We start from the raw sequence: 22089 nt of genomic DNA, 5'->3' as shown, positions 1-22089 counted from the left end.
AAATGTGGAAAAAGAGACCCTCCCACAAAGTTTTAATAGAGAGGGGGCAACATCATCTAATGAATCAGATTTCTGAATAGGATAGTACATTATCAGTTTAACTATGATAGAAAATAACAGCTTCTAAATAGAAGTTTTGACATTCCTTTTTGATTGATTTCCATTATCTTCAATAAATTGCAATACTTAAGCTGTTGCATCTCAGGAGGAAGAATGTACAATTTTACAGAATGCACTCCAAGACTGGAACATCAGGTCTGGTCATCCCAGACTAATTGTGTAATATATTCAGAAGCAGAAAATTCTGGAAATGCCCAGTAGATAGGCAGTATCGATAGAATCAAAAAATTTCTGGTTAAAATGTTCCTCTTTCCACAAAGGCCGTATGGCCTCCTGAGTATTGTACATATTTATTTTTCTTAATTCTAGTACATGCAGTTTCTTTTTATTTTCATGGAATATATTTGACACAACATTAAGAGAAATACACACAAAATGCAGGAGGAACTCGGTTCTAATGAAGGGTCTTGTGCCAAAATGTTGACTGTTTACTCTTTTCCATAGATGCTGCCTGGCTTGCTGAGTCTCTCCAGCATTTTGTGTGTATTGCTTTGGATTTCCAGCATCTGTAGATTTCCTCCTGTTTGTGATACACAACATTAAGAAACTGCATCTTAAAGCCTTATAAATAAAACGGTGTTTATAGAGTTTGTTTCTTCAGCATTGTAGACTTCAAGTTTAGCAAAGTTAGTAAATTTAGTAAAGACACTACAACTTAGGCCCAAATAGTTTGGTTTCTTTAATAGGACTTATGCAATTTTATGATTCTGTGGTGTACCCCAAATGTTACCTAATTGCAGCATAAATAATGAAAGTAGGAAGTAATAAAAACTATTGGATACAATTTCCCTGAGGATTGGTATCCATGAAAAATAGTGAAAAAGTAAGCAATGGCCAGCAATACTGCATGCTTGTATTATTATTACTGCACTGGTGACTTAATTGCATGGAAACAGGCCAATCAAAGCAAAGTCCTGGCCAAATGGTATTTCACCCCACACTGTAGACTCAAATATTGAATACAACCTCCAATTATTGGTGGTATTTCTAAGAGAAAATAAACAAATTCAATATATTGGAAGTGCTGTTCACTGTCAGACTTGGGCATTACAAGAAGCCAGTTTGGAGACAACTGAAAAAAAATCTCACTCTTTGAGACAGCTTTAATAACCAATTTTTTTTTAATTGTGAGCATTCTAGTGATATAAAGGGAAATATACAATTAAACCCTAGTATACATGTAACAGCAAACCAAACCCCATCTTTGTTTGCAAATAGAAATGGTCAAAGAATTACCCATTATGCATTAAAACATTCTAAACTAAATTCTAGACCTTGTTTCGTTCCATTAAACCAACAAAATTTCACAATTATATCCCTTTAGCCCATAGGATACAGACTGTAGCATACATCCAGTTGTCTACTTTTTGGTTGTTGTTCCTTCTGAAAAGAAAAATCAGCATGCTTCAGTCACTAATCTAGAAATACAAACATATTTAAAGCTGCTGGACATAAAATAAAAGCAGAAGTAATCCCTGACCAAGTAAGTGCTCCTCAGTACCAGCTGCTCCATTCTACCTAGTCCTGTCCCAAAATTATAGAAATGTAGTTGAAGCACAGAATAAGGCTAGTATGATATGAATCATAGTTAGTGTGCTTGAAGGTCTGTTGAAAATGAAGGTTAAGGTACTCAAAGCTAAATTTTATTGGTAATTTCATAAAGAGAATCTGAAACTTTCAAATTTGACAGAATTTGGGTCTTTTCCTTTCTCCAAGTTTTACACATCACAAAGTGGTTATCAGATTTCTAGAACAGCAGAAATACACTTCTCCAAAGTGGGCATTAATTAACCATATGTACAATAGGTGATATTTGCAATTGCAATAAATTCAACATACAGATTTGGAAATCAGCAATTCAGGTATTGAAAACTGCAGCTCTTGTTCAGAAAGGTGCATTGTCCTGTGGTAGCTTTTCTTCTGTACTTGGACTTGTAGCACTGGGAGTATGATAGCCATCTTTGACATTGTTTTCATTTCCAATAACCTTGGCCTGTAACAAAAACAAAAACATATTAGAAAACATAGTTAATACTTTTCATGAGACAGAATTTGGACATAAACTAAATGAATTGCTTTGGCAGATAAGGATCCACTGAGTCTATTGCAGTCCCAAGAAAGACATTTCTATCAATTTCCATTTTGCACCATTTTCCCCCATGGCCCTTCAAACTACTGAGTTTTCAAATTCTGTAGTAAAAAATCTTAATGACTGCTCCTCCAACCCATGAAGGACCACCTACTTTTTTTTTTAAAATACAAAGGTTTTTCTTTGCATGTGCTTCAAACATTGGGCCAAAAACTTTAAAACCTGTCCCTTGGATCATCCACAAATGACATCAGTTTCCTTCCACTGACCCTATCTAAACCAACGATGAAAACTATCAAATCTTTCAACCTTTCTTGCTCCAAGGGGAACAATCCCAGCTTATCCAGAGGAAATTTAACATTCAAAATCCCTTGTTCCCAGAATCATCAATAATTTTTAAATTATCTTTTCAACCTTAAAGTTAGATGACAAGAACTGAACACAACACTCCAATTGTTATCTAACCACTGCCTGAAAGTGAGTCAATGTCCTGTTTTGTATGCCCTACTTATGAGTGCAAAATACAGAACAAATCGCACTCCCAACCTGCCACAATTCTTGATTTATACTCAAATATACTGAAATTCCTGCACATGCTTTATAACTGCCATTAAGTCTATGCTGGCTCATTCTTTCCACAAAGCCAAGGTTTGTATCTTCTGCAGATCTGAAGACTGCATAGTGCATAACTCTGTCAAGTCATTAAGGTCTCTGTTGTTCTAGTTTGAAACATCTATGCTAATTACCCCTGCTCTCTGCCTTTAAACCAATCTCCTATCCCAAATGCTGTTCACCCTTAAAATCCATGGGTCTCAATTTTGTCGAACTTGCCTTTTGAGAAGGACTTCAAATATCTTCTGAAAATGTATCCAACTACTTCAACACTTTTCAAAATATGAATTAATGTAGTGCCTCAGTTTGTCCAAGAAATTTTTATTTATAGATTATTTCTAGAGTGAACACTGAAAGATTGCACAATCAACAAATTAAACAAATTTTCTAAGGGGGTAAAACATGAAGATTGGGGATAAATAATTCTTTGAAGCAATAATTTCAAAATTAACCTATGATGCTGTAATTCAATTTCAAAATAACTTGCTTGTAAAATAGTGGGAAAATTAGAGGGGAAAAAACCTGAAACAACTACGTAATTGAATATCATAAAACAGAAAAACACCCTTTAAGCCCCTCCTCAGTCATAAGCAATCAGCAATATCCACTCTAGAAATGAATTAGCTCACTTCAATTGTACAAAGACCTGAATTAGTGTTTGTATTTGGCTAGTGATCAAAACAGGTTCAGATCCTATTAAATAATTCCAGTAAAACAATGAAATTATCTGTACAAGTGATCACCCAGCAGTAACTCAAAAGGTGATGATGAAGCCTAGTCAATAACCTTGACAACTTTTAAACAGAACAGGGCTGTGACAAGCTTTCCAATGTTGGTTACCTAGAATCAAAAGTGCCAAAAAATTATATGGATCAGGCTGAATAACTGTTTGATTGATAACTAAGTAAATATTCATTTTAAATTCTTCTCAGTATGGAAAATACTGACCAGCTTCACTGGTCTCAACATTACATTAAAATAAATTGGATTCAGAAACAGTACAATGTTACAAACCTTTCAACAGACCACAAAATATTAACAGCCACTGAATCAGAGAAGGCAGCTAAGGGTTTACATAAGAGTTTAGAAAATAAGCAACTAAGTTAAACAGAAATTTAATGTTTATGAGTATTGGATAAGGGAAAGTAGCACACATACACCATTAATGATTTGCCAATTAAATCTGAGGGTAATCCAAGTTTTGAAATTATGGCAGCATGGAACTCTACAAGGATTAAGGGTCTGAAGATGGCAGGGAAGAAAGGTCAAGAGAGTTGGGTGAACTGGATTTGGTTCAAATTAGCTTTGTTTATTACCAGTTATTAGAAACTGAGAGCAGTTTGGTTTTCAATTAGCCCCACAAAAAGTTTCATATCCATATGAACAAATTAAACATCCAAAAAGCAGTACAGTCTAAAAAGATGCCTACTGCTTCAATCACATTTAATATAACAAGATACAAGTCACAGAATTCATTTCTGAACTGCTTAATGCTGGGAATTCATAAGAACAATGCAGAGGAAGGAAAAAAAATCAACCTGATCAATTATTCACTTCAAAGAGTTAAATGAACAAAACCTGGTATCAAAATTATGTTCGCAAATAACCCAAGAGCAGAATTAGAAGGAAAAGCATTTCTGGAGATCCAGTAGGGAACCAGAAAGGGTTTGTGGGAGACATACAAGAAAAAAACTTCTTAAAATAAGATCAGTACTAAACAGCAGAAGTTACTCCAGTTGCAAGTTTTCCTTTATAAGTTGAAAGCAGAATTTGTAAAGATGCACAAGATTTTGGGATATGAATGGCAAATCTGGATCATCACCTTAAACTTCGCATGATAACTATAATGAGTAAATTTAAAACCCACTGCCTGAAATTGTTTTCAATGGTTTGTAGATTTTGAAGAGCAATGTTGTGGAAAAAATTGAAGTGCCAAAATGGAAAGTTGAATGGGTGAATTGGGTTTGCTCGATAGATAAAAGGAAGTTGAATTGCTTTCAACATTGATTACATTGAAGGGTGTTACTGGAAGAGCTCCAGTTCTTGAATTAAATCACACAATATCACAGCATGTAAATAAACAGAACATCCAATAACAAAGCAATGAACCAGCATTGTATTGAAATGTCACTTAAGCACCAACAACCCAGTACAAGAAAGGCAAGATCTATGGGAACACAGAGCCAGGATTTTCATTACAGTTAAGCATAGTATGCCAAGAAATAACCTTTACATTTCCGGTGACGTCATTGTCGAGAATGGCAGCTTAAGTCACTAGCTCCTCCGGAAAAACGTGTATTAAGCCCCGTTAACCCATCAAATACAATATTTTTCGAAAAATACTTGAACTGAAAAGAGGGGCAAGAATGGGGAAAAAGGAATGGAAATAAAAAAAGCGACACTGTGGAGCCTGCGGCCCAGAGGAGTGCAGCGAGCAGTTCTCCTACCCGACCAAAGCGGCGAATATGATCAAAATCCTGAAAGAGATAAGAGAGTTCCGGAAAGAAATAGAGCAGCAGCTCCGTGATATTAAGTCAGAGCTCGCCAGTGTCAATCAAAAAACAGCAGTGGCAGAGACTCGAATTGAGAAGGTGGAAGATCGCGTTCAAAACGTGGAATAGATACTGAGTAAGACAATAAAAATATTACATCACCAATAAGGTAAACTGCTTGACCTGGAGGGAAGATCATGGCGGAAAAATATCAGAATCTACAACGTTCCCGAAGGACCGGAGGGGCTTGTCTATGACAGAGTTTGTCGGAAAGTTACAGCAGGACGCGCTGGATCTTCCCTTGGATATGGAGTTGGAAGTCTAAAGAGCCCACTGCGCGCTCATCCCGAAACCTACCGGGGATAGAAAGCCACGCTCAATAATAACTAAATTCCTTCGGTACAGCACCAAGGCAGAGATTCTACGAAGGGCCTGAGGTAACAAGAGAGTGTTTTTCGATGATAAATTAATATATTTTGACCAAGATTACCCCCCCCCCCCCCCCCGCGGTCCTGCAGAAATGCAAAGAATACTCTGAAGTAAAGCGAATACTAAAGCAAAACAAAAAGATTAGATTTCAAACTCCGTACCCTGCTAAATTTCGAGTGTTTTATGACAACGGGACGCGGTTGTACCAGACAGTGGAAGAGGTGACTACAGACATGAAGGCCAGAGGGTTGCCCGTCAGCTTGACCAAAACGAGGGAAAGCCTGGCTGAGGAACTATCCTGCTCCGTTTGGGAAATAGTGCGAGAATCAAGAAGGCAGGAGACAGGAGGAGGCTGAGAGAAATATATCAGGAAGAGACCGGGAGTTTCCCCAAAGACAGTCCTCACCCCCTTCAGAAGAGCCATAAGGTTTGGCTAACTTTAAAAATGTTGAGAAGCTAAATGGAAGCAAAAGTACACGGTGATATACCTATCTTGAGAAATACTTCTTATAATGTGGATTTTATATTACTTAGTTGTTATTCTTTATTCTTTCACTTACTCCTTTTTCCCCACCAAAATGAGAATATATATGTGTGTGTGTGTGTCTATATATATATATATATATATATATATATATATAGATAGGAGGAGTACACAGGGAAATCTTTTCTGTGTAATGGATTTGTTCACTGACTTTTATGAATACTGCAATAGGGGCTTCAACTCACAAGTAAGAGGGGTTATCCCCCACAGCTAGACATTTCCTCTAGCTCAATGCAGGCTCATCTACTGGAGACCTCAGCCTTGGAATCACACGTTCGTTGCCATTTTTGTTATTATTTGCATTTCTTGGTTCTTATTTGTTCAGTTTTATTCTAATTTCAATGATACATTGACAGATAAATACAGATGGCTAAGGACAAGGTAAAGTTCATTTCTTTTAATGTCAATGGGCTATTAAATCCAATCAAACGTAAGAGAATTTTATAGAACAAGCTCATGTAGTATATTTACAGGAAACTCATTTAAGTGATAATGAGCATAAAAAAACTGTAGAGAATGGGTTTCAGTAATCTGTTTTTCTCCTCATAAATCAGGACATAGGAGAGGAGTTGCTATTCTTATCTCAAGTAAGCTAAATTTTGAAAAAGTATTCGAAATGGGAGATAAAGAGGGCAGATATATTCTGGTAAGGGGGAATATAGATGGAAATTCAGTTACTGTATTGAATATATACGCACCCCCGGGAAGTGATATTGGTGTCTTTCAGAAAATTACTGATATTATGGTAATGGAAACAGAAGGTCTCCTGATATGTGGGGGAGACTTAAATTTACAATTACAACCAAACTTAGACTCTTCCAATAGAAAAACCTATGAAACAAAATCTTTACATAAGAATGTTAATACACTTTTTGAGGATGTTGGTTTAATTGATATACGGAGGGACCTTTTCCCTGACAGAAGGGATTACACTCATTATTCTGCTCCCCGTTCTGTATATACAAGAATAGACTATTTCATAAAATTTGGAAAAGACAAAGACAAAATAAACACATGTGGAATTCGGACAATATATATAAGTGACCATGCACCTATATATTTATCTGTTGATTTTGACCTACAACCAAAGAATACTATTTGGAAACTAAATTCAAGTCTACTCAATGATCCGTACTTTAAGGAATAAATTAAAAAAGAAATTGGTCTCTACTTAGAATTTAATGATAATGGAGAGGTTTCACCTCCCATTTTATGGGATACTCTGAAGGCGGTCTTAAGAGGGAAAATTATAGCGATATCTTCATATAATAAAAAAATAAGGAATAAAACAGAGGAATTACAAAATAGGCTAAGGAACTACAGAAAAAACACAAATTGAATTTGGCACAGGATACATTAGGGGAAATTAAAAGAATTAGGAATGAAATAAATAGTTTGGCTAAGCAAGAAATCAGGAAAAACTTAATGTTTCTGAAATAGAGACATTATGAAAGTGGATCAAAATCTATGAAAATACTGGCGTGAAAACTGAAAAAAAAATAGCAGAAAATACAATTCACAGAATTAGGGACCCAAGAACGAAAACGACAAAAAATAAGCTAAGTGAAATTCAAGAAGCTTTTGAAGTGTTTTACAAAACTCTATATTCCAAAGTTCCAGGGGGAAGCATAACCCAAATTGACACCCTCTTGAATTCTCTAGAGTTACCCACTTTAAGCGAAAAACAAAATAGAACGATGACCACTGACATAACTGAAGTTGAATAAAAAGCTGTAATTAGTAGGTTTAAATTAAGCAAGTCACCAGGATCAGATGGGTATATGGCAGAGTGGTACAAAGAATTTAAAAATGAGTTAATTCCTGTTTTACTCCCCACACTGAACTGGGCTCTTAAAAAGGCACAAATGCCACCCAGTTGGAAGGAAGCGATAATCTCAGCTATACCAAAAGAAAGCAAGGATAAAATGGAATGTGGGTCATTTAGACCAATATCCATTCTTAATGTAGATTATAGATTATTTACCTGCATCATGGCCAAACGATTGAGGAGTTTCTACCCATACTGATACGTAACGATCAGACAGGTTTTATACGACAACGCCAGACACGAGACAATACACGAAGGATACTTCACATTATGGATCATATACAAAAAAATAAAATCGAAGCAATAGTGATAAGTGTGGACGCTGAAAAAGCATTTGATTCGGTTAATTTGAATTTTCTTTACAGAATTTTACATAGATTTGGTTTCCAAGACACAATTATTAAAACTATACAGACACTATATGACAATCGTACTGCTAGGATTAAAATCAATCGATATTTATCAAATAGTCTTACCCTAGAAAGGGGCACAAGACAGGGTTGTGCATGGTCACCGCTACTCTTTGTGTTATATCTGGAACCATTAGCTCAATACATCAGACAAAATGAAGATATCAGGGAATTACTATTTAAGGGACAGAGCATAAATTGGCTTGTTATGCGGATGACATTTTGATCTATCTAGGGCAACCAACATACTCTTTACCTAAATTGATGCAATCCTTTGAACAATATGGTCAATTATCAGGATACAAGATCAACATAGATAACACCCAATTACTTTCATATTACTATAGCCCACCAAGAGAAATTGAAAGTCGATACCCCTGGGCATGGCACACAGAGTCTTTCAAATATTTGGGCATCATTATGCCAAAAGATTCAGCAAAATTATCAGAATGTAATTATCAGCCTTTATATAAAAAATTAAGATGTGGCAAGATGGAACCCGATTCCTTTTTTCAGTCTCAGTTCAAGGATTGAGTCTATTAAAATGAATATACTGCCCAGACTGTTATATCTCTTTCAGACCCTACCAACAGAGATTAATCAAAATCAATTCAATGAACGGAACAAAATGCTATCAAGGTATATTTGGCAGGGTAAGAGGCCTAGAGTTCGTCTCAAAACTTTGCAATTAGCAAAGGAAAAGGGGGGGATGGGGCCTACCTTCTCTTAAAGATTATTATTTTGCAGCACAGTTGAGAGCTGTGATATGTTGGTGCAACCCATCATATGATGCTCAATGGAAAAACACTGAGGAGCGGGTACTTCCCATCCCCATACAAGCAATTTTGGCTGATAACAACCTGCAAAGGTACATAAATACTATTGATAACCCATGGGTGAAATTGACTCTTAAAATATGGAAAACTACTATAAAAGAATATAATATAGAGGGAGATATTGCAATTCTTAAATGGTGTGCGTATGACTCGGATTTTACACCAAACAAATTGGATGCTAGATTTAAAGACTGGACAGCTAAAGGAGTAACAGTTCTTTGCAACATAATGAAAGAAGGAACAATGTTCAGTTTTGAAATGCTTAAAGAGAAACACATTAGAAAAACAAGATTTCTATCGGTATTTACAGATGCAACAATATGTTAATAAGACGCTTAAAAATGTAACCAAGGCAAGTACATGCTTGTTAGAGCTCTTTAGAAAAGCATATAATTCAGATAATGGTAGTAGAATCATTTCAAGCATGTATAAGGGGTTGTCAAATCTTAAAACACATTCGACTTCATACATTAAAACAAAATGGGAGAAGGAAGGAGGGATAATTATATCTGAGGAATGGACAATATGGAGGTATCAATAGAAGTGTACCAGTTCACAGAAATGGAGGGAGTTTGAATGGAAAAACTTGGGAAGATATTTTATTACACCCTCTCAGAAATCCCATGATGATAATAACCTCCCTGCTTGCTGGAGAAATTGTGGAAATCAAAATGCAAATCATTATCATATTTTTTGGGACTGCCCTGTTATCAAAGACTATTGGAGGGTGATACACAATGCCCTACAAGACATCTTTAAATATGAAATACCCTTAGAGAGTAAGACCATATATTTTGGATATATACCTCAAGAATGATTGAAAAGAGATAAATATTTAATGAATATACTATTGGTGGCTGGTAAAAGGACTCTTACTAGGAAATGGTTATCACAGGAGAGCCCAACTTTAAATACATGGTTGGAAATTACAATGGACATTTACAAAATGGAGAAGATAACAGCATCTGTTAATCATAAGCTGGAACAATTTGATTCATACTGGGAAAAATGGTTTAACTACATAATGCCTCATAGGCCTGATTTTATTCTTACAAATCAATGAATCTGTTGTAAAAAAAGATCACTCCCTACTTGTACATTGTTCTTTCCTTTTGCTTGTTTTTTCTTTCCACTCTTTTCTATAAGTGTATACCTCAGATAAATACTTTGTGGAGATTTGTGATATATATGTACAATGTCTGAAATACATCTTATGGAAATGTTTGTTTGATGATGAACTTCAATAAAAAATAAATTACAAAAAAAAGAAATAACTTTTAACCCTTTATTGCATTTAATACCATATTTCTCACAATCCTGATTGAGAAATTGCATAACCTGGCCCTCCGTAGCTCCCTCTTCAACTGGATCTTCAACTTCCTAAATGGAAGACCACAGTCTGTGCGGATTGGTGATAACATATCCTCCTTGCTGACAATCAACACTGGCACACCTCAGGGGTGTGTGCTTGGCCCACTGCTTTACTCTTTGTATACACATGACTGCGTAGCTAGGCATAGCTCAAATACCTTCTATGAATTTTTTATTGTAATGCCTTTCTGTTAGCAAACAACCCAAAAGCAGAATTAGAAGGAAAACCACTCCTATAGATCCAGTAGGGAACCACAAAGACACCACGGCTGCTTATGTGATTTTAAACAATATCTGCTCACTTGCTGGAAAAACATTAGAAAGATAACTCAGTTCTAAGGTTTCTTAAAGAGAAAAAGACTAAAACACATTAAATCAAAAACATTCATGGACGACATGCCAGAATTGTAAATTTTCCCTAAAAAGGCGAAAAACAATCCAAAAATAACCACACAGAAAAGACAAGGGCTCAAGAATTCAAGCTCACAGCATTGTGAGCAACATTTTATAATCTTTGTTTTCCAAGTAAAAATTAAATTCACAGTTTATTAAACTTGGTTATTAATTGTGATGGATCCTTTACATCAACCCTTCCCGAAACACATCTCCTTTCGCAGAGGTGGAAATGCAACTTGTGCACCTGTACAACTTGGCATCATCTCCAATTACATACGCATGTAATATTTTAAGAGAAACTTGATGTTTCTGATGACTTTCTACTTCACAAAGCTTAATCTCAGTTTCTGTTTGAGGGCTTGGCGAGTTTCTTAAAATTAAGTCTCAAGGAAAAAGCAAATTGCCGTTCCAGTCACTTCTGAAGAAAGGACACAGAGCTGAAATTTTAATATTATCTCCACAAATGTTGTTGCTTCCAACATTGTTCTATTTTAGCTTTTCAGCACTTGTTGAGATATTGTTTTTCTCAGAGTTTCCTTCCTTTTGATTTACCATCACTTTGTTTTTTCTACTAACTGCATATCCATGGTCTCGTTTTCTGGGTCTTGTATTCCTGCCCTGCCTACAAAGTTTCAGGTACAGACTACTTTTGATCCTTCTAACCCTCCAAGCCATATAACCCATAATGCATCTCCAAAACTGAGTTGTAACATTGCATACACCTAAGCTTTCATTTAACACTTTTTCTAGCAATACATTAATTTTGTACTGCCATCATTATTAATTCTCTATTTTGTACCCCTATCAATGCTGTCCAATTTCTGCTCCAAAATTAAAAACTTCAGAATTATATTAAAACCATGATAAACAATCGACAGCCTCCATCTTTCAAACAGATTCAGGATATTAATACAGAACAGTGAAGATGAAGAACATAAACATGAGAAATTCTGCAGATGATGGAAGTCAAAAGCAACACACATGTGCACACAAAATGCTGGAGGAACTTAGTAGGTCAGGCAGCATCTCTGGAAATGAATAGACAGTCAAGGTTTCGGACTGAGATGTCCATTGCTTATTCAATTCCATAAATGCTGCCATACCTGCTGAGTTCCTCCAGCATTTTGTGTGCGTTGCCCAAGATGAAGAGAGTTTTTCCAGCCTTTTTTGGATCTGATTGAGAGAGCAAGAAAAAAAAAAAAATTATATTTAGTACAAGACCATTTCTTATCACTGGCTGCCAATGATCTTTTTTTTATTTACACCGGCCTGTTACTGTGTACTTACTGACCAATCTCTACACATGCTAATTTTGTGATCAGTCAAAAACTTCCTTCCTTGCCACATTTAGACTATTTCTGAAGTTGCCCTAAACAAATCAAAAGAAGTTTTTATTTTAAGACAAAATCCTCATACAGCTCAGGTGCAACTTCTAAGAATTAACAGAACAAATAACAGTCTATTTGATCTAATGCACTTCCACCTATTTTTACTTCAAATGTACTTGTTCATTTAACATAAGTAGTTTTGAGCTTTAATAAGGCTGTACCAATAGTTGCGAGCCCAAAGATCTTTTATGATGTAGATAAAAGACCACAGAAATAATAATTTTTTCCATAATCTTCTCCTGGGTTTCTGTGCATTAAACTGTTTAAATTAAGTTTGTCCATATACTGTGAGTATGAGCAGCTATTTTCCTATTTAAATAATCTTTTTGCTCTTTCAGCAGTATTAAGCAAAATTAAATTTCTGAATTATATAAGACCAAGAGTTAAGAGGCCACCAAATCACATTTTATGCAGAGATTGGTGAGTGCATGGAATGGGCTGCCGGCAGCTGAGGCAGAAACAATAGGGTCTGTTAAGAGACCACTGGACGGATATAATGGAGCTTAGAAAAATAGAGGGCCAGGGTAAGTCTAGGTAGTTCGAAGAGCATTTTTTGGTACAGCTTTGTGGGCCGAAGGGCCTGTATTGTGCATGTAGGTTTTCTATGTTTCTATTTCACAACTGCCTGCCCTTACTCTTCACGTGGACCTGCTATAGATATTAGAGGTTTTGTATTATTTACAGCTGGAAAAATGGTTTTGTCTCCAAGCATTACATTCCCCAAAATGATCTTTTAGTCAGTCACCCAGAGAGTTCTAAAGTTCAAAGTAAATTTATTATCAAAGTACACTATGTCACAATATACTACCCAGAGATTCATTTTCTTGTGGGCATCCATCAATTCAGTTGGGAAACCAAGATGAATTGCAATAAAGAATAAAAGAATTTCTGCTTTTAGAAGAGCTGATTTGAAGAACAATCATGTTAAAATGCATTAATTTCCCCCTCAGTTGTCACTTACCTTTCTTTTAATATATAAATAGTGCTGCTGCTATTTGCCTCAACACTAAAATATTTTTCACTTGATTCAAGATTTCTAACTACCTCTCATCTCTGATTTAGCTGCTTTTCTTTTTTTTAAACATCTCAACTTCTCATTTCAACGGGTTTTGTTTCGAAATTTAAGGTTTTACATTCTCATTTGCTGTTCTGCAAGATTAGAATTAGTAAGCATATTCCAAATGTTTATTTCACCATATGTGATACTGATAATAAACCAAGTTCTGATTCAATAAATACAACTCATCTGGCAACAAAAATCCAAAGCTAGATATACACTTTTACAGTGGCAATTAGCAGGATTTGGAAAGATTTGACAAACTACTAGGTAGATTGATGCTAGGCACTGGAACAAAATCATCAATGCTTTGGTCCTTTCTTGGAAGGATGTGTACAAAACTTTGTACTTAGTCATTAAACTAAAACACAACATATTCATTCCAGAACCCATTGGATCAAACAGTATATTTTACATTCACTTCCTCATCATCCTGAGATAGTGTTGTGTTTCTAAAGTGCTTTGGTTTTGTAGCTTCAGCCGAAGATCTTTTCCATATGAACCTGATATTCAATAGTAAAATAGTCTATCAATTAACATTTAAAGAATCAAGGAATATGGGGTTGGTCCAGGAAAGTGGCACTAAGGTAAAGGATCAGCCAGAAGCTTACTGAATAGTTCAGAAGGAATGAACTACTGAATTAGAAACTCTTGCTTCTTTTTTTTAAAAACATTGTCTTCATCAATTTGTTTTAATACCCAGAGTTCATCCAAATATAGAGTGATATTCAAAGGACCTTTACTTGATTATGGCTTTTAAACTGAACAGGTATGGGTAGCACAGAATAGAGTTGCTGCCTCATAGCGCCAATAATCCAGATTAAATTGTGATCTTGGTTGCTGCCTGTATGGAGAGCATCGGGGGGGGGGGGGGGGGGGGCTGACGGGAATGCTGAAAGAATGAAATGGTGAAGTGTGATTAGTTTAAAATTAAATGTTTGATTATCAGCATTGATTTAGTTGGCTGAACATTCTGCTTTTGTACCGTCCCTGTCTATGAATCCACAAAATAACACTGCCAAAATTAGTGGCTTGATTTCACACTGCAGGAAAGCAAACTAATTACAAAACATGACAATCATCTCTCTAATCAATATATCTTCACGGATATTTTCATGGAACGGTGTCTCAGAAAAGCAGCGTCCATTATTAAGGACCTCCAGCATCCAGGGTATGCCCTTTTCCCATTGTTACCATCAGGAAAGAGGTACAGAAGCCTGAAGGCACACACTCAGTGATTCAGGAACAGCTTCTTCCCCTCTACCATCCAATTCCTAAATAGACACTGAAGCTTTGGACACTACCTCACTTTTTAAGAAAATATACAGCATTTCTGTTTTTTTGCACGTTTCTTAATCCAGTCAATACATGTATACTATAATTGATTTATTTAATTATTATTATTCCCTTCTATATTATGTATTACATTGAACTGCTGCCAAGTTAACAAATTTCATGTCCTGATTCTGATATATTTCTTATTGCAGTCATTTGTAAGATGTAATAGTTCACCAATTTAATTAGTTTATTCACTTGGGACCCTGCAATGCACATGAATTTATTGTAAAGTTATCCAAGTACAAAATTTCTACTCGGTTAAAAACATTAGTACCGTAGTAATTGCCATACATTTGTATTGAATACTGAAAGCTTTTATCAAAACTTTAAATAGTTTAAATTGCCCAGCAGATGGCAATATTCGTGCAAGTGTCTGCTGTTTTTGCTTGGCATTGAGACTGGAGGCCATTTTGTGTTGCTACTTAAACTGACAACTTCTGTTGCCATTATATACATTTTAAAATGTTGCCCATGGAAAAAGTGGAAGATTTAAAAAATTAAAATGTACTGTAATTTACATCAACACTTCAGCTCATAAGTTCAGTTTTCTTCAGCTTCAGTGTGTTAAAATATTGGTCAATTACTAAAACTATAGTTAATCCAAAAATCATGAAAGCATGCCTGTAAAGTAGAATCTGGACTGCAAAATTCAAATTAATAATTTTCTAGCTTAAACTGTAAACACAATCATTTCCTCTGGTTTCTGATACTGCAGAAATAAAACAAAAGTACGGGTTTCAAAAGTAGATATTGAGAGTTGATTACAGTGTAATATTAGTATTGCAGAACTCACAGGTATGACTGACATTCCTCCCAATTGGATTAAGATTTCAATTGTGCCTCATTGGCAGGAGTTCAGGGTTATACATGATCAAAAATTGAAGATTTTAAAAGATATTCTCTATATCCATCTCTATATCTCTATATTCTCTCAACTCTTTGCTCAGACTATAACATGTCCTGACAGCAAACCACTGTGTGACAAGACCCAATACTTTGCCTGTCACTAATAATCTAACCAGTATGAATATTCAACTCACCCTCAGATTTTGGTATTTCTCTTCAAAATACAGGCTAAGTTTTGCTGTTAATTAAGTGCAAACATAGAAAAACTCAACTGTTATTAAGGAAGCAAATACTGGCATTGCAATGTCATCCACGAATGAAAACAATTTTCACTATCCATTTAGATGAATCTACAAACCCCATTTCCAGAAAAGTTGGGATATTTTCCAAAATGCGATAAAAACAAAAATCTGTAATATGTTAATTCACGTGAACCTTTATTTAACTGACAAAAGTACAAAGAAAAGATTTTCAATAGTTTTACTGACCAACTTAATTGTATTTTGTAAATATACACAAATTTAGAATTTGATGGCTACAACACATTCAACAAAATTTGGGACAGAAGCATGTTTACCATTGTATTACATCACCTTTCCTTTTAGTAACACTTTTTAATCGTTTTGGAACTGAGGATACTAATTGTAGTAGATTTGCAATTGGAAATTTTGTCCATTCTAGCTTGATATAAGACTTCAGCTGCTCAACAGTCCGTGGTCTCCGTTGTCTGATTCTCCTCTTCATGATACGCCATACATTTTCAATAGGAGATAGATCTGGACTGGCAGCAGGCCAGTCAAGCACACGCACTCTGTGTCTACCAAGCCACGCTGTTGTAGCCCGTGCAGATTGTGGTCTGGCATTGTCCTGCTGAAATAAGCATGGTCGTCCTGGGAAGAGACATCGCCTTGATGGCAACATATGTCTCTCTAAAATCCTAATATATGCCTCAGAGTCAATGGTACCTTCACATACATGCAACTCACCCATGCCGTGGGCACTGATGCACCCCCATACCATCACAGATGTTGGCTTTTGCACCTTTCACTGGTAACAATCAGGATGGTCGTTTTCATCTTTGGCACGGAGAACTCGACGCCCATTTTTTCTGAAAACTAGCTGAAATGTGGACTCATCTGACCACAGCACACGGTTCCACAGTCTTTCGGTCCATCTGAGATGAGCTCGGGCCCAGAGAACTCGCTGGCATTTCTGCATAGAGTTTACGTGTGGCTTCGTCCTTAGTTTCAATTTGCATTTCTGGATGCAGCGACGGACTGTGTTAAGTGACTATGGTTTTCCGAAGTACTCCCGAGCCCAGGTGGCTATAATTGTCACAGTAGAATGACAGTTTCTTAGGCAGTGCCGCCTGAGGGCTCGAAGATCACGCGCATTCAACAGTGGTTTCCGACCTTGCCCTTTATGCACTGAGCTGTCTCTGAATTCTCTGAATCTTTTCACAATATTATGTACTGTAGATGTTGAAAGACCTAAATTCTCTGCAATCTTGCATTGGGAAATGTTCCTTTTGAACTGACTAACAATTCCCTCACGAATTTTGGCACAAAGGGGTGAGCCATGACCCATCCTTGCTTGCAAAGACTGAGCCTTTGGTGGACGCTACTTTTATACCCAGTCATGATACCTCATCTACTACCAATTAGCCTGCTTAATGTGGAGTCTTCCAAACCGGTGTTACTTGAATATTCTGTGCACTTTTCAATCTTATTTTAACTCTGTCCCAACTTTTGTTGAGTGTGATGGAGCCGTCAAATTCTAAATTTGTGTATATTTACAAAATACAATTAAGTTGGTCAGTAAAACTATTGAAAATCTTTTCTTTGTACTTTTGTCAGTTAAATAAAGGTTCACGTGAATTAACATTACCACAGATTTTTGTTTTTATTGCAATTTGGAAAATATCCCAACTTTTCTGAAAATGGAATTGTATTATTCATATAGTGTGCAATGAAAATAGCCATTGAACAAAACTTCGCAATATAGCTAAAAACCATGTACAAAGTAAATCTTGTTCTTTAAACTGTTCCTTTCTGTCAAGGAATACCCAACTCTGGTTATAATCAAACTGTTCTTATGTACAAAGCGGCCATGTGGAAAGCAGCCATTGAGTGAGTGGGCCAGTGAAGGAGTGGAGATTTAAGGCTTTGACTTGAGAGGCTTCCACGAGAAGAGGCTGAGGACGAGCTTCACTCCAAGTGAGGTAAGGCCGGGTAAGTTCCTTTCAAAGGAGAAAGTTTCAAAAGTTGAGGCAAGTATTGGGTAGGTCATGGCAGCTGAGATCGGCCCCGTGGTTTGTTCATCCTGCAGCATGTGGGAAATCAGGGATACTTCCAGTGTCCCTGACGACTATGCGTGCAGGAAGTGTGTCCAACTGCAGCTTCTGGCAGACCGCATTGAGCGTCTGGAGCTGCAATTGGATTCATACTGGAGCATCCGCGATGCTGAGAAAGTCGTGAATAGCACGTTCAGTGAGTTGGCCACACCGCACGTAAAGGCTACACAGGCCACTAGACAGCGTAGCAGTAGGCAGGTAGTGTAGGAGTCCCCCGAGGTCATCTCCCTCCTAAACAGATATACTGTTTTGGATACTGTTGGGGGAGATGTCTCATCAGGGGAAGGTGGCAGCAGCAGCTGAGTTCATTGCACCATGGGTGGCTCTGCAGCACAGGAGGGAAGGAAAAGGAATGGGAGAGCTATAGTGATAGGGGATTCGACTGTAAGGGGAATAGATAGGCATTTCTGCGGCCGCAAATGAGACTCCAGGATGGTATGTTGCCTCCCTGGTGCAAGGGTCAAGGATGTCTCTGAGCGGCTGCAGGACATTCTGGAATGGGAGGGTGAACAGCCAGTGGTTGTGGTGCACATAGGTACCAACGATATAGGTAAAAAATGGGATGAGGTCCTACAAGGTGAATTTAGGGAGTTAGGAGATAAACTAAAAAGTAGGCACAAAGGTAATAATCTCTGGATTACTACCAGAGCCACGTGCTAGTCAGAGTAGAAATAGGAGGATATTTCAGATGAATACGTGGCTTGAAAAATGGTGCAAGGGGGAGGGATTCAAATTTCTGGGGCATTGGAACCAGTTCTGGGGGAGGTGGGACCGGTATAAACAGGACGGTCTGCACCTGGGCTGGACTGGAACCAATGTCCTAGGGGGAGCGTTTGCTACTGCTGTTCAGGAGGCTTTAAACTAATGTGGCAGGGGGATGGGAACAATTGCAGAGAGACAGAGGGGTGTAAAATGAGGGTAGAAGCAAAAAGTAGTAAGGTGAAAAGTAAAAGTGGCAGGCAGGCAAATCCAGGGCAAAAATCAAAAAGGGCCACTTTTCAACATAATTGTATAAGGGCTAAGAGTGTTGTAAAAACAAGCCTGAAGGCTTTGTGTGTCAATGCGAGGAGCATTCGTAACAAGGTGGATGAATTAAATGTGCAGATAGTTATTAATGAATATAATATAGTTGGGATCACAGAGACATGGCTCCAGGGTGACCAAGAATGGGAGCTCAACATCCAGGAATATTCAATATTCAGGAGGGATAGACAGGAAAGAAAAGGAGGTGGGGTAGCATTGCTGGTTAGAGAGGAGATTAACGCAATAGAAAGGAAGGACATTAGCCTGGAGGATGTGGAATTGATAAGGGTAGAGCTGCATAACACTAAGGGGCAGAAAACGCTGGTGGGAGTTGTGTACAGGCCACCTAACAGTAGTAGTGAGGTTGGGGATGGCATTAAACAGGAAATTAGAAATGCTTGCAATAAAGGAACAGTAGTTATAATGGGTGACTTCAATCTACATATAGATTAGGTGAACCAAATTGGTAAGGGTGCTGAGGAAGAGGATTTCTTGGAATGTATGCGGGATGGTTTTCTGAACCAACATGTCGAGGAACCAACTAGAGAGCAGGCCATTCTAGATTGGGTATTGAGCAATGAGGAAGGGTTAGTTAGCAATCTTGTCGTGCGAGGCCCCTTGGGTAAGAATGACCATAATATGGTGGAATTCTTCATTAAGATGGAGAGTGACATAGTTAATTCAGAAACAAAAGTTCTGAACTTAAAGAAGGGTAACTTTGAAGGTATGAGATGTGAATTAGCTAAGATAGACTGGCAAATGATACTTAAAGGGTTGATGGTGGATATGCAATGGCAAGCATTTAAAGATCGCATGGATGAACTACAACAATTGTTCATCCCAGTTTGGCAAAAGAATAAACCAGGGAAGGTAGTGCACCCGTGGCTGACAAGGGAAATTAGGGATAGTATCAAGTCCAAAGAAGAAACATATAAATTAGCAAAAAAAAGCGGCACACCTGCGGACTGGGAGAAATTCAGAGACCAGCAGAGGAGGACAAAGGGCTTAATTAGGAAAGGGAAAAATGATTATGACAGAAAGCTGGCAGGGAACATTAAAACTGACTGTAAAAGCTTTTATAGATACATGAAAAGAAAAAGATTGGTCAAGACAAATGTAGGTCCTTTACAGTCAGAAACAGGTGAATTGATCATAGGGAACATAGGGAACATGGCAGACCAATTGAATAACTACTTTGGTTCGGTCTTCACTAAGGAGGACATAAATAATCTTCCGGAAATAGTAAGGGACCGAGGGTCTAGTGAGATGGAGGAACTGAGGGAAATACATGTTAGTAGGGAAGTGGTGTTAGGTAAATTGAAGGGATTAAAGGCAGATAAATCCCCAGGGCCAGATGGTCTGCATCCCAGAGTGCTTAAGGAAGTAGCCCAAGAAATAGTGGATGCATTAGTGATAATTTTTCAAAACTCCTTAGATTCTGGATTAGTTGCTGAGGATTGGAGGGTGGCTAATGTAACCCCACTTTTTAAAAAAGGAGGGAGAGAAACCAGGGAATTATAGACCGGTTAGTCTGACATCGGTGGTGGGGAAAATGCCAGCGGTTATCAAAGATGTGATAACAGCACATTTGGAAAGAGGTGAAATCATCGGACAAAGTCAGCATGGATTTGTGAAAGGAAAATCATGTCTGAGGAATCTTATAGAATTTTTTGAAGATGTAACTAGTAGAGCGGATAGGGGAGAGCCAGTGGATGTGGTATATTTAAATTTTCAAAAGGCTTTTGACAAGGTCCCACACAGGAGATTAGTGTGCAAACTTAAAGCACACGGTATTAGGGGTATGGTATTGATGTGGATAGAGAATTGGTTGGCAGACAGGAAGCAAAGAGTGGGAGTAAACAGGACCTTTTCAGAATGGCAGGCAGTGACTCGTGGGGTACCGCAAGGCTCAGTGTTGGGACCCCAGTTGTTTACAATATATATTAATGATTTAGACGAGGGAATTAAATGCAGCATCTCCAAGTTTGCGGATGACACGAAGCTGGGCGGCGGTGTTAGCTGTGAGGAGGATGCTAAGAGGATGCAGGGTGACTTGGATAGGTTAGGTGAGTGAGCAAATTCATGGCAGATGCAATTTAATTTGGATAAATGTGAGGTTATCCACTTTGGTGGCAAGAACAGGAAAATAGATTATTATCTGAACAGTGGCCGATTAGGAAAAGGGGAGATGCAACGAGACCTGGGTGTCATTGTACACCAGTCATTGAAGGTGGGCATGCATGTACAGCAGGTGGTGAAAAAGGCAAATGGTATGTTGGCATTCATAGCAAAAGGATTTGAGTACAGGAGCAGGGAGATTCTACTGCAGTTGTACAAGGCCTTGGTGAGACCGCACCTAGAATACTGTGTGCAGTTTTGGTCCCCTAATCTGAGGAAAGACATTCTTGCCATAGAGGGAGTACAGAGAAGGTTCACCAGATTGATTCCTGGGATGGCAGGACTTTCATATGAAGAAAGACTGGATCGACTAGGCTTATACTCACTGGAATTTAGAAGATTGAGGGGAATCTTATTGAAACGTATAAAATTCTAAAGGGATTGGACAGGCTAGATGCAGGAAGATTGTTTCCGATGTTGGGGAAGTCCAGAACGAGGGGTCACAGTTTAAGGATAAAGGGGAAGCCTTTTAGGACCGAAATGAGGAAAAACTTCTTCACACGGGGAGTGGTGAATCTGTGGAATTCTCTGCCACAGGAAACAGTTGAGGCCGGTTCATTGGCTGGTTCTGAGTTGGATGATCAGCCATGATCATACTGAATGGCAGTGCAGGCTCGAAGGGCTGAATGGCCTACTCCTGCACCTATTTTCTATGTTTCTATGTTTACACATTAAGCCTCCAGAAGTTTGGTAAATACTAAAATGTTTTTATTAATACAAATTAAAAATGAAACATTCTCCTATTCATGTCTATTTGATATCACCTCCCCTTTTGATGC

At 37.6% G+C, this 22089-nt stretch overlaps 1 protein-coding gene across 8 annotated transcripts in view; it reads right to left on the bottom strand.

The window, feature by feature from the left end:
- Positions 1–1222: 1222 nt before the first annotated feature.
- The window catches only part of tpd52l2b (tpd52 like 2b), a 61818-nt gene continuing 40951 nt past the window's right edge, over positions 1223–22089 (bottom strand). For all 8 annotated transcript variants that reach the window (XM_073061831.1, XM_073061828.1, XM_073061826.1 and 5 more), the window contains one exon: positions 1223–2113. In XM_073061831.1, coding sequence (XP_072917932.1) covers positions 2006–2113 — 108 coding nt within the window. In that variant the 3' untranslated portion in view covers positions 1223–2005. The remainder of the gene's footprint in view (positions 2114–22089) is intronic.

Source organism: Hemitrygon akajei, chromosome 11 (genome assembly GCF_048418815.1).
Source record: "Hemitrygon akajei chromosome 11, sHemAka1.3, whole genome shotgun sequence".
NCBI classification, from domain to species: Eukaryota; Metazoa; Chordata; class Chondrichthyes; order Myliobatiformes; family Dasyatidae; genus Hemitrygon; species Hemitrygon akajei.
Note: the sequence above shows the minus strand (reverse complement) of the source record. Positions and strands in the feature narration are given on the sequence as shown.